At 39.0% G+C, this 13,284-nt stretch overlaps 1 protein-coding gene across 7 annotated transcripts in view; it reads left to right on the top strand.

Annotated features, from left to right (window-relative positions):
- NF1 (neurofibromin 1) overlaps positions 1-13,284 on the top strand; it is a 258,675-nt gene that overhangs the window by 233,483 nt on the left and 11,908 nt on the right. For 5 of the 7 annotated variants that reach the window (XM_045070006.1, XM_045070004.1, XM_045070003.1 and 2 more), the window contains 9 exons: positions 668-799; positions 1,785-1,920; positions 3,176-3,333; positions 5,663-5,785; positions 6,175-6,302; positions 6,495-6,595; positions 7,297-7,439; positions 7,809-7,855; positions 9,125-9,341. In XM_045070006.1, coding sequence (XP_044925941.1) covers positions 668-799; positions 1,785-1,920; positions 3,176-3,333; positions 5,663-5,785; positions 6,175-6,302; positions 6,495-6,595; positions 7,297-7,439; positions 7,809-7,855; positions 9,125-9,341 — 1,185 coding nt within the window. The remainder of the gene's footprint in view (positions 1-667; positions 800-1,784; positions 1,921-3,175; positions 3,334-5,662; positions 5,786-6,174; positions 6,303-6,494; positions 6,596-7,296; positions 7,440-7,808; positions 7,856-9,124; positions 9,342-13,284) is intronic. The other 2 variants (XM_045070007.1, XM_045070008.1) reach the window with 2 other exon arrangements.

Raw genomic sequence — 13,284 nt, 5'->3', positions numbered from 1 at the left:
GCTTGGTTGGTTGATCTGCCTTCAGTTCAGGTCTTGATTCCGGGTCCTGGGTCTGAGCCCTGCAGCAGGCTCCCTGCTCAATGGGGAGTCTGCTCCTCCCTTTCCCTTTGCCCCTACCCCCCAACTTGTGCTCTAGCTGGCTCTCTCACTCTCAAATGAATAAACTAAAAAAAAAAAAATCTTTAAAATGGACTAGCACTAATGATTAAAGGCTGTCCAAAGCCAAGCTTACTCTGACCAAACCTATTCTTTGTTCTGAGAACATATACATCCTATAGCATTAGGTTTTTTCCTTTAATTAGAAAAAAGAATTTTTAAGAGGTAGAACACTGTTTTCAAAAGATATCTTAAGGTGAGCTCAAATATCTACTTTTTTTTTTTTTTTAAATCTCTGCACTGCTTTAGTGAATGGAATGTCTGAAACAGCATCCATCCTTCCTTATTTTCCTCCCTTTCAGAGAATAGTATTCTCTTCTACACATGTTTGGTACTTAATCTTTCATGTAATTAACTATTCACGTACGTATGTTTCACCTTCCCAAACAGCTGTTCTCAGAAGGCAAGAGTTATCCCTTATGTTTCCTATCCTTGCAGGGTTGCTAGTCAGTAAGAGCTTAAGAAGTAGTTGTGGAAAGTGTGGATTAATGTCTTGTTTTATTTTTTGTAGGGTACAGACATCCTTCACCTGCCATTGTTGCGAGAACAGTCAGAATTTTGCATACACTACTAACTCTGGTTAACAAACATAGAAACTGTGACAAGTTTGAGGTGAACACCCAGAGCGTGGCTTACTTAGCAGGTAAAGATTCAAAATAGACAAAATCAGTCTTACCACATCTCTATCTAAGGACCGCCCAGATGACACAGACACTTGTCGGTCCTTCAGCTGGCTGCTTGGCAGGGTAAAGAGCTCAAAAACCGGTCCTGTGGTGGTGGTTACGATTTTGAAAGCTTTGCCAAAAGATTTTACCTCATAAAAGAATTTGCATTAGAGTCTGAATATGTTCCCTTTGTCATCTTTGGTCCCTTTGGCAGCGTGTGCTTCCCTGTTGTTATAAAATCTAAAAGCTTCAGCCTGGCATCCTGGGCTCTTCAGCAGCTCTCCTAATTCTGCTGTCTTTCCCTAAATGTCATAAGCCCCACTTTTTATTACCCCTCCAGACAGAAGAGCTAGTTTAAGCCCATCTACTTCCCTTTCTGCCTCTTTTGTATGTATTCCTGATGCCATTTGCTTTACCTGGAATGTCTGCCCATCCCCACTATCCCATTAAACCTTCTCATTTTCTCTTACCCAGTCTGTGTTTCCTCACTCAGTGACACTTAGCACCTATGTATGATACAGGTCTTGAATGTAGTTGTTCAGAGGAAAGTGTTGATTCCCAGTTAGCAAACTACAGTTTGTGGCAACTTTTTTTTACCTTGGGCACATCATTTAACATCTCAGAGTATTATTCTTTTTCTGAAAAATGGACCTTATAGTACCTGTCCTGATTACATTCTGTGTTTTTTGAGATCAAATTTACATCATAGCACTTGAGAAATACAAGATTCTTTTAAAATCTCCATATATTTCATGTTTACAAAGTCTTCCAGAACAGACCATGAACGCTTTAAGGTAAGAAAGTCTGTCCTAAGTGGTCTTACCCTTCACACTCTCTAGGGCTCTTTATCTGCATGTCTAATAGGTATTATTCTCTTCAAGAGGTTGTAAGCAATGTATCCTGTTTCAAGTCACACTTGGAATTTTTATTAAATTTCCTAACCTTTCTTCTTTTTCCTTTTAGCCTTACTCACAGTATCTGAGGAGGTTCGAAGTCGCTGTAGCCTAAAACATAGAAAGTCTCTTCTTCTTACTGATATTTCAATGGAGAATGTTCCTATGGATACATATCCCGTCCACCATGGCGACCCTAGCTATAGGTCAGTGGTCTTCTTCTCCCGTGATTATGTACTTATAATCAGGTTTCAGTTTTCCATGCTAGCAGAGGCAAGCAGCAAGAGTAATCCAGAAGGTAATATATAGGGGAAAAGATAATCTAGAAAGAATATATAAATAAAACCCTTTTTATAAATGTATAGTGTTCTCTGTGGATTAGTAGTCAGACAGTTCCTCTAAGCTAATTGTCCTGTTAACATTAGTTCACCTGTTTTAAGCACAAACCAGTTGAGTAATGAAAAGAGATGATCTTGAAATCACTGGGTTGTAAAAAAGGGCCTGGGGAAAACTACCATGGAATGTGGGCAACATCACATACTGAATGACGGGAGGCTGAGCTGTACAGTTCGTGCAGATGCACATGCCCCCGCATTTGTAGTGTGTACTCTTAACACGCTGAAGTTATTTAAGAGTTTTCCAGAGTATAGTTTCAGATGATAAGATAGTCATATTATGTCCACTGCTGTATGTGGTCTTAGGTAGCATATTTTTCATGACAACATGGAGAAATTATATGAAAATGGCACTATTTTGGAGACTTTCTGTATTTTCAATTAAGCAGAAGTATCTGAGTTTGAGGTATAGTGTTAAACATAGGGAAATAATCTTGGATCTGAAAAGCTTATATCATTCAATTTATCACCATCCCACTTTTTGATTAAAAAGCCCTCTACAGTTTCCCACTGAGATTTTAACAAAGTATGCAAAATACCTTTTCCAGGTATACTTAGCTTTCAACAGTCTTATTCTTTGGTCATCCCTTTGATTATATTTCTTTGAGATATGCCCTTCTTGTTATGAAAAGGAAAAAATGAGTTTTGTTGTGTTCCCTTGTCAAAGTATAGTTACTTTTCTTGGTTTTTTAAACCCAAACTATAGTTGCCTGTTTAGACTTGATTTCCCCAATTAAAAAATCAACTAGTACAATTCTGCTGTGCATTGGTGAGCGGCTACCGCATACCAGACATCATGGCAAGAAAGTAGGTGCTAAGGACAAAAGCACTAAAAGAAAAAACAGTGCTCATTTTTAAGAAAATTTTCCGAATAAATGAAAGAAAGAAGGAAGGAAGATATTTCTTAAACATACACTAATAGTTTGTACCCTAAAGCCCTTTAGAGTGCAGTTTTAAATTAAGTGATTGTTGTCACTGGGAAATAGGACAGCCAACTAAGAGGGGCAAACAGTGGTTGTCTTTGTCACCTGTCACTTAATTCTTCTCAATTGTTTAAATCTCTCAGGACACTAAAGGAGAACCAGCCGTGGTCATCTCCCAAAGGTTCTGAAGGGTACCTTGCAGCCACCTATCCAACCGTGGGCCAGACCAGTCCCCGAGCCAGGAAATCCATGAGTTTGGACATGGGGCAGCCTTCTCAGGCCAATACGAAGAAGTTGCTAGGTTAGTTTACCTAAATGATACAGAATTTATTTATTTATTTATTTATTTATTTTTATTTATTTTTTTTATTTTTTTCTTAATGGTCAGGTACTTTTACTCTTGGAAAATTATTTGAAGCTGTTCAGAATTATCAAAATTTTCCATTTCGATGTAGCAAAGCTTTTGATGCCAACTATAAGAGTTTAATTGTCAGTTAAGACATATCAGTTAAGACAGAGGAATAAGAATGGGATCTTGAAAGAGTTCTTTTCTCATTCTTAGACTGAATGCTGTGGCTGTCCTTGTTTTGTTCTGCCTTGGCCAGACAGTGGGGAAATGAGAATAGGGGAGACGTTAGCCTCTCACGGGAAAGGAGGCCTTTTGCTGCACGCAGGCGCAGGGCTTTAACAATATGGTTTCTGGAAAGTACTGTCTGAGAGCAGACTACGTCAGTAGGGTATGAAGCTGCAGTAATACTTTCTGCCATCTTTTCTCTTAAAAGACAGTACACATTTTTTTGATTAGTGTGTTTTTCTATTTCTATAGGAAGATATGAGTTTTGAAAGTTAAGTTGCTCAGATATGTCAGCATTTATTTGTCAATAAGGATACCTAAAGTTCTGAGAGACCCTTTCCCTTCATGAAAATTGGAAGTAAATCATGAGAGCGTTCACTGATCCTACCTCACCACAAAGGAAAGGAAAAGGTGCTCTTATGCAACTTGGGCTAAAATTCTCCTTGTTAGAGAAATACTTCGGAATCAGGATCCGTATGTCAGGGACCAACACTGTGAATGGCTCAGTGGGTTTCAGCTATCCGTACAAGCATATTTTTACGTATATTTAGTACTGTGAAAATGTTTCTGTTCACAAGGAAAGCAGTGAGCAATGAAGCGTGAAATAAATAACCTGCCAGTAAGCCATGAAAGAAATGGAAACCTTGAGCATTGATCACTGTTACTAGCCACGCAGGGTCATTACCTTTAGTTTCTGTTTATGCTTTGTCACAAAAAGGTCTTCTAGGAGTTTCCTGGTTACTTTGTGTTTTGTAGTTCTGGATTTTCATGCTAAGGAAGTTGTAAATGAAAAACTAACTTCAGAGAAAATGTTCTGTTGAGTTTGTTCAGCGCATGTGCTGGATGAGTAAATCATGGTCTCTGCCCTGAAGAGCTCATGTTCGCTGGCCAAGACTTCTAATAAGCTGATTACAACAGCATCCATAGGTGCCATTAAAGGAGATGTCTTCTGAGGGGTAACTGAGCATCTGGGGAAAGGAGGAAAAGCTGCAGAGAGGGGGTAACATTGGAACTGGGTCTTGAAAATTCAATACATGCTTGCCTGACAGACGCAGGATAAGGAAGTCGAGCATGAGTGAAGAAAAGTCAAGAAAAGCACCTGTAGGAAACCAGGCTAGCAAAGGATTGGAAGTAGATTGCCGGAGACTTTGTATGCAACGTTCAGAAATTTAGCTGCGTATCCAGCAGGGATCTTTAGGGAAGAAACATTACCAAATTTTGTTTGAAGGCAAGTTTTTCTGGCTCCAGCATGGAGAAATAGGAAAAGATGTTTGGCAAGGGGACCGTGTAAGAGATAAATAGAACATCCAAACCGGAGACGGAGTGGATCCTCCACTAAGGCAGGAGCAGTGGAAGAATGGAGAAGAGAAATCAGGTTTGAGATGATGTGTGAAGTGGAGCAGAGGAGATTGAGTGCAAGTCCCAAGAATCCATTTTTGGTACTTTAACTAGAGAAAGGGATTTCACGTAGAGTGGTACACGCTAGAGAGACTCACAGCCAGGCGGAGGTACTACCGTACTACTTGCCATTTTTGAAGCATCTCCCAGTAGATCTATTATTTAGTACTTCGAGGCAGGCAGACATTGTTTTCAGAGACTGATGAATTAAAATCAAACTTTGACCTTGCCTGCGTTTGGCAAGTTTTCATATTGTTAATGACTAATTCTGGCCCTGAGCAGAATTTCTTGAACTGAGGAAAAGCTGTTCAGATGTAGTTGATCTTTGCTCCTGACCAGTGCACACCCCTGTATTTATCCTTAATCATTGCACTTGCTGGCGCGGCCTGGTCTACCTACCATGTAGTGAATGTGATCCCAGTCTAATTTGGACCAGTAAGGCACATCCTGTCCTGAGATGCAAAGCCATGGGGCCAAATTTCGTGACAAGATGGAGAACCAAGGACAGAAACTCTGCCCCAGGGATATATTTGAGCTTTCTTTGGGTCCTTAAGTGAAAACTTAAACACTTGATGTCCAAACATTTTCTTTTTAGTAAAATCCTATTCACAGACACTGTGGTTAATGAACTGCCATATTCTGTAACTTTTGTTTATAGGAACAAGGAAAAGTTTTGATCACTTGATATCAGACACAAAGGCTCCTAAAAGGCAAGAAATGGAATCAGGGATCACAACACCCCCCAAAATGAGGAGAGTAGCAGAAACTGATTATGAAATGGGTGAGAAACAGAGTTAATAATTGATCTAGATCATTGAAAATAAGGTGGGAGAGCCACATTTGCTTTCCAGCCATTTCTTAGAATCTTTAGGATGAAATGTAGACGCATTTGCGCTTTTTCAGAGATAAGCTATACAGTCCTTAAAATGAAAGCTATCCTGAAACCTGTATAAAAAGTAATCATATATATGATATATACAGCATTGTAAACAGCCAGCTAGAACTTTTGTATAGGTGACTATTAATTCTGTATGATGTTTATGTTGCTGTTTTAAGTGCCTACTAAAAAGCTATTGAATTTTAGAAGTATCATTAAAATATGTTAGGTGAAGTGGTATCTAGTATATCTGTTCAGTTAATACAGCTGATTGTCTTCACATCATCCTGCAGAAACTCAGAGGATTTCCTCATCACAACACCCGCATTTACGCAAAGTTTCAGTGTCTGAATCCAATGTTCTCTTGGATGAAGAAGTACTTACTGATCCGAAGATCCAAGCACTTCTTCTTACTGTTCTGGTAAAGTTTTTGCCTTTTGCTTGTGGTGCCAGGGAGGGGGTTTGCCCTCAAGTGTTTATTCCAGTCTACTCTTAGGAGGCCCTTAAATGTTAAAAACCTGAAAGGAAGACTGTCTTGTCCTTCTCACCAGAACATGTAACAACACAGCCACAAAATAAAATGTGTTTTGTTGACGTTTTTGCCCTTTGGCAGGCCACGCTGGTAAAATACACCACAGATGAGTTTGATCAGCGAATTCTTTATGAATACTTAGCAGAAGCCAGTGTTGTTTTCCCCAAGGTTTTTCCTGTCGTGTAAGTATTTTCTGGTTTTGTTTAACTTCCATATCTGTCTTGAAGTCGTATGTTTTATCAAAGCTTAGGAGAAGTATCATCCAGTAATGTTCACTGGCTGTGGAGAGGGGAATGTGAGACAGCATGATAGAGATTTTTGTTTAGAGACAGTGGGTTTAGTGGGGGCCTAAGGCTAGTTATGGCCTATTAGGGAAAACATTTTTTTATCTTGTTGATTTTCCTTTTTTTTTAAGATGTTATTTATTTATTTGAGAGAGTGAGAGGGAGCACGAGCAGGGGAAGGGGCAGAGGGAGAAGCTGGCTCCCTGCTGAGCAGGAGGCTCCTTGTAGGGCTTAATCCCAGGACCCTGGGATCAGGACCTGAGCAGAAGGCAGATGCTTAACCAACTGAGCCACCCAGGGGTCCCTCTTAAGTGCTTCATGGTGATGAGCATTATTCATTGTTCATTTCCTCACTTAGGAGCAAACCATTAGACACTCTAGGTACCTGTTTTGGTTTCTTTTTTAGTAGAGCTTTTGTATTTATCCACAGCTGAGTGAAAATAAAAAACCTTCTATATGGAAGATGAATTTAATTCTCTCAAGAGCTGAGATCATATTAGCCTCAGATTATTCAAATATGTTTTCCAGTATATATTTTCCATTTAATTTCCCGTTAAAAAGTTCTTGTGTTTGCTTTTTGTTTGTTTGTTTTTGTTTAGGCACAATTTGTTGGACTCTAAGATCAACACCCTGTTGTCATTGTGCCAAGATCCAAATTTGTTAAATCCAATTCATGGAATCGTGCAGAGTGTGGTGTACCATGAAGAATCCCCACCACAGTACCAAACATCTTACTTACAAAGTAAATCAGTGTCTTGGGAGGAGGGTGGTTGATGAACTTGCTAGTGTGTGTACTGTTAACAGAACGTACCAACTAAAGAATTCTTTATAAGGGATAGACTTGTTGATACTTCTCTCTCCATATGCTATTTTCTACTCTTTCCATTAGACGAATGTTCAGTAAGGAACTGGTTTAAAACTTCTTAAGATTAAAATACAGTTTTATACTGAGTGTGTTTTAAGTGAGCCTTAGTCTACTCTGACATTCATTCTGAAAAAATGTTTTCAATGTGTGTTTAGGTTTTAAATGTCATCAACCGTATAACATAATTTCTATTAAGATTAAAAGACTGTCGTGCTTATTATAAGAATAACATTTGGTTTGTTGCAGGTTTTGGTTTTAATGGCTTGTGGCGGTTTGCGGGACCCTTTTCAAAGGTAAGAAAAATCTGTTTTTTTCTATTGACAAAATGAAAGTTATTATTCTATTAGTGTGCCTGCTTTAAGAGCACACAATATGCTGAAAACCAGAATGATGACTCACGATAAACACATTATTTTTATAAAATGCTTTCTACCACAAGATTCTTTCTAAGAGGCAGCTCCTTTAATACATGTATATATCAGTTTTTACAAAAAAAAAATAATAACTCAGTCCAGTTTATGCTTGACTTCTCAGAAGGGTGTGATAAACCTCTGTAAAGTTTTCTGCTCTCGGTCGTTTGTGTGTTTGATGATTGCAGTGCATACACTTAACTTAAGTATCTTATAATTAGGAAGGAGCACGACCTATGGTTAAAATCAACCTCATGACCCAAAACGAATACAGTGTTATATGTCAGTGAAATCTCAGTTTTTTAAAATTACATAATGAAAAAAAATACTCTCATGAAAATATTTTTCCTTCTAGCCTATTGGATTAGATTCATTTTTATCTGAAATATATTCTTACTTGCTCTTGTTCATTTTTTTTCTTTGATTAGCATTAGTTGATATGGTGCTACATAAATGTGTTCTTAATTATTGTCTCTGTGTATGGTCCCTCCAGATGGATTGAGATTCCTTGAAGGCAGGACTTCTGTTTCCCCCCACCCCAGTTCCTAGTGCAGTGTTCTAGATGCAGGGGTGCTAAATCAAGGTGAATTATCTAAATCTTACTCTAGTTTTAAGAATTAGGTATTTAGTTTTTTATTTTGTTCAGTTAGTACTGAATATCTCTTGATATGCAAAGGCTGTCATTTAAAAAATGGGCCTGAATTCCTAGAAATTAAGTATATCTTGCAGGAAGGTTTGTAGTTCGATTGCCAGTAACCCTCTGCCCTACGCAGTGTTCAGTTAGTTGAGTATCTTAACGGCAGCTGGCATGATGAGCCTCTGCTCATTTTCTTGTTTTGGAAAATTGACTAGACATCATAGCTGATGGTTTTATTGTCTCAGGGTTAATTCAGTCTTTGCCTCTGCATGGCTGTCTGTAATCGCAGGGTCATCTGGAAGGTATAGGTGTAAGCTGAAGAGTTCCCAGTCGGAAGTCCCATGGTAGTCTGGCAATCCTACGCCACCCCTTTTTTTTAGTGCTCTCTAGTACACAAGAAGAAAAATAGTACATTAAGCCCAGAACGAAAATTGAGTTAATCTTTTTTGGCTTCAAAGGGGATTTACAGAAAAAAAAAGAATGGAGCTAAAATAATTTCCTATTTTCCATTACAGCAAACACAAATCCCAGACTATGCTGAGCTTATTGTTAAGTTTCTTGATGCCTTGATTGACACGTATTTGCCTGGAATTGATGAAGAAACCAGTGAGGAGTCCCTCCTGACACCCACTTCTCCTTATCCTCCTGCAGTGCAGAGCCAGCTTAGTATTACTGCTAACCTTAACCTTTCTAATTCCATGACCTCACTTGCAACTTCCCAGCATTCCCCAGGTTAGTAAATGTAATCTTTATATAAATTTGAGCAATAATATTAATATACCAACATCAGGAATTCCCTTGTTATCAGGTTATAGTAGATTTTGCTCCTTTTTATCATGAGGTTCATCTTACATTTCTTCTTTACCTTATAGCTGATTTGAATTTTGTTATGCTATAAAGCTTTCTACTTTCAAACAGTTATTCATAAGATAGTGAAATGTTTAGAGTGTTCACATAGTGTTCTAAGGTTGATAAGTTTTTAGAGTTTGGGCAGAAAGAGCAACTTCTAAGCTACCTCACCCTGTAAGTGAAGAGAATGAGAATCCCCTTACTAGATAGACTAGCCTTGCCTCAAGGGCTTCTATGTCTCTGATACAGCATACTGTATCTAAGAAATCCACAAATTATGGTAGTACCCATGTCCCTGTTGCCAGCAACAACACAACCATCCAGAGACCAACCTGAAAATCTAGGAAAATCAACAACCAGAGAAACGTCACCTCAAGAAAATGACATCTTAAAGCACATAAGCATATTCCTTGCCACAGAGTCGCTTTTAGCTCCACACGAGCGAAGTGTGCCAATGCAGTGTGCAGCTAAAAGGTGGATGCACTGAGAAATACTAGCTAACAGCCGGCGCAGGGCTCAGATACACAAGACGGCAGAAATGGCAAACCTGTAGACTTCCAGGCTCATTCGGTGTCAGAGTGAATGGTTTCCTACAACTCTGGTCAACCCTGAGGTGTTACTCAGTGCAGAACTGATGCCATTGTGTGTGATGATGACAGTGGGTAGTGAGGGAAAGCTTCCATTTGGTCATGTTTTCCATTCAGAATGATACCTTTCTAAAATGGTGAAAATTTTCAAAAGGTTTTGTGTTTAAAGTTCCATTATCTGAAAATTTTACTTTTGAAGCACCGATGTATATTTACGTACATCATTCTTTTTTTGGGTGTTAGCATGGATTTTCTTTTTAAAATCCTAGTAATAGCCTACAGTGATGTTCAAGACACATAAATAGAGACCCCGATTTATAATCCCAATCTTGCATGAGTAGTTTTGAAGGCCTGAAGAACTTGGCAAATATAATATCCAACTCATATTATAAACCATGGTATTAAAATAACTATCTATTAAAATAATTCATCTATTCAGTTTGGGTCAGCTACAAAGCTTTGGCCAGCAGAGGAAACAAATTGTTTGGTCCAGCATTTATTGATTGATTGATTGACTGATTCTTTTTTCCTCCAAGTAATAAGAGAAGTCTGGCCAACATTTCTTCTGCATATAACCACATTCATTTGCCCTCTGTCATTTATTCCCTAGGACATGTTCATTTGCCCTCTGTCACTTATTCCCTAGGACATTGTTTCTCCAACTGTGATCCCAGACAAGCATCAGCATCATTTGGGAGCTCGCTAGAATGCAGATACTAGAGCCCTACCCCAGACTTCCTGCATAAGAAAGTCCCAAGAGTTAGGCCCAGCCAGCAGTCTGTATTAATAAACACTCCAGGTGATTCTTATACACACTAGAGTGTAAGAAGCACTGCCCGAGGATATGCCTGCGGTCCTGGCCCATTATCAGCATTTCAACCATTAAAGCCAGGGAAAAATGTAAAATGTACTTCTAGATATTGTAGCCACTGAACTCTTTCCCCCACCACTGCATCCCCTGCCCCCACCTCCAAATCTTGGCATTTTGGAGCTAAGGAACACTGTAGAGATTGTTTAGTTCTAGGCTCACCATGTTGTGTGTGATGGGGAAACAGGGATTTAGAAGAGCTAAGGTAATTGTTTTATCACACAGTCCTTATCCAGAACCCAGGCCCATGCTCTTTCTACCACATTCATCACTTTCCATATCTATGATCAGCTTTCTTCCCTCCCTTTGTGTCCCTGTTTCTTTCATTTATTTGTTTAGCTATTGCTGTCTCATTACTTCCATCTGCCTTACCCTAGTCCACCACTACTTTTTTTCCATAGAGCTCTCTGTTTTCTGCATTACTTGTTCTTTATAATGTTAATGACAACTGGAAAATTCATACTCTGTCTGTAGTTGCCCTACTGTTTTTAAATTTTGGTTTATTTTGACCAAACTTTTGCCACTTGGGCAAAACCTTTTAAACCTGTCGAAAGTGGTTATTTGTTTTTATATTAACTTTTTTTTTTTAACAACTGGTTGTTAGAGAGGTTTCTGCCCATCTTTGCCCACTAATGGAGACCCTAGAATAACCACGTTGGAAACAGAGGTAGCAGTACAGGTCTTCCTGCTAGCTGATTAATTGCTTATATCCTGTGTTGGTTGTTTAAAAAATAAGTCGTATCCTGCAACCTCTTTTTTAAGAATTGTTTCTAAAAATCAGAAAATAGTATATGTGGTTTTGGTTACAGTTTTAAACCAATAGTGTTACTTTTAGTAGTTCTTTAGATGGCTGCTTGAATAGATGACCACAGCCTGGAAGCCTTTGACTATTCTCAAAGGAAACAAGCTTTTAAAGTAGCTTTAAAACAAGCTTTAAAAGAATTAATTAAGTAGAATCATGATACTCAGCATTTCCTGGCTCTGAATTGCAAATTCTGTATCCTCAGTTTGCCAGATTATTTTACTACATGTTTTTGGGAAAAGGGTTTATCTTTAAGAGCTAATATTTCATTTATAATTAGGTATACTGTTTTTATCTTTAGCTACATGGAATCTTATATTCCTATCTCCTCATTTCTTTATGGAGCTGAGTTTGCTGATATCAAAGGGCTGAAGGAAGTAATGAATCTAACTCAGATTCTCAACTCAGCCTAGCATTTCAACTTTGATGTTTGGCTGTATAAAAGTCAAAATAGGTTCCTGTTTCCACTCCCCATCAGCCAAGTCCCAAGCAGAAGTATTTATTTATTCACTTACTTGCTTATTTGTTTTTAAAGATTTTATTTATTTAGATAGCGTGCAAATTGAGGGAGAGTTAGAAGGAGAGGGAGGGAGAAAGCAGGCCCCGAGCTGGGTGAGGAGCCTGATGCAGGACCTCCATCCTATGACCTCGAGACTGTGACCCAAGCTGAAACCAGGAGTAAGATGCCCAACCAACTGAACTGCCAAAGAGCCTCATAAGCAGAAATATTTAAAGAAATTTTAGGAGCTCCTGGGCGGCTCAGTCCACTAAGCAGCTGCCTCTGGCTCAGGTCTTGATCCTGGGGTCCTGGGATCGAGCCCCATGTCCGGCTCCCTCCTCAATGGGGAATCTGCTTCTCCCTCTTTCTGTGCCCCCCCACACCCCAACCCACCCCCCGGCTTGTGCTTTCTCTCTCACTCACACATTCTTTCAATAAATAAATTAAATCTTAAAAAAAATTTTTTTTCATGTCACTCCCTGAAGTGGAGCCACAGATGTGACTTGTCATCAAATAACCCAACATTAATCTGCTCCCAGTCTCCTGAGCTTTAAGCAGGTGAAAGTTCTGTTGCCCTATGTCAAAAGGCAAAAGTCACTGATCTGCGTAGAGCTCCACTCTGCTGTAGACTTTCCTTGTCAGTGCAAGCCTCTGCTTTTTAGATCTTTGGTACTTAACAAGGATCAGCCACTAAGCTGTGTTTTCTTTTTGGTCACCAGCCAGCATTCTCACTGTCAAATCAGCTAGATAAGATTCATGAACTCCCTCCCACTCCCAGGCATTAAACCTTACTTAAATAATATATTAACTTATGTTGGGGGGGGTGGTGGTAATTCATCAGCCACCAGCTTCTGAGAAAGTGTTGGTCACTACATAAAGCAATTGTCTCTGAAAATCCATTCTTCCTGACAAACTATCATAGCTCACTTGTCTATCCCCTTAGCACAAAGAGGATTATTTTCTAAATCTGTATTTTTTTTTAGTTTCATTTATTTGAGAAAGAGAGAGCTCATGAGCAGGGAGAGGGACAGAGGGAGAGAGAGAGAGAAGCAGACTCCCTGCTGAGCAGG

The sequence above is a fragment of the Mustela putorius genome, unplaced genomic scaffold (assembly GCF_011764305.1).
Source record: "Mustela putorius furo isolate JIRA1106 unplaced genomic scaffold, ASM1176430v1.1 tig00003962_pilon_pilon_pilon, whole genome shotgun sequence".
NCBI classification, from domain to species: domain Eukaryota; kingdom Metazoa; phylum Chordata; class Mammalia; order Carnivora; family Mustelidae; genus Mustela; species Mustela putorius.
The sequence above is the reverse complement of the archived record's forward strand: the minus strand, read 5'-3'. Positions and strand labels throughout refer to the sequence as shown.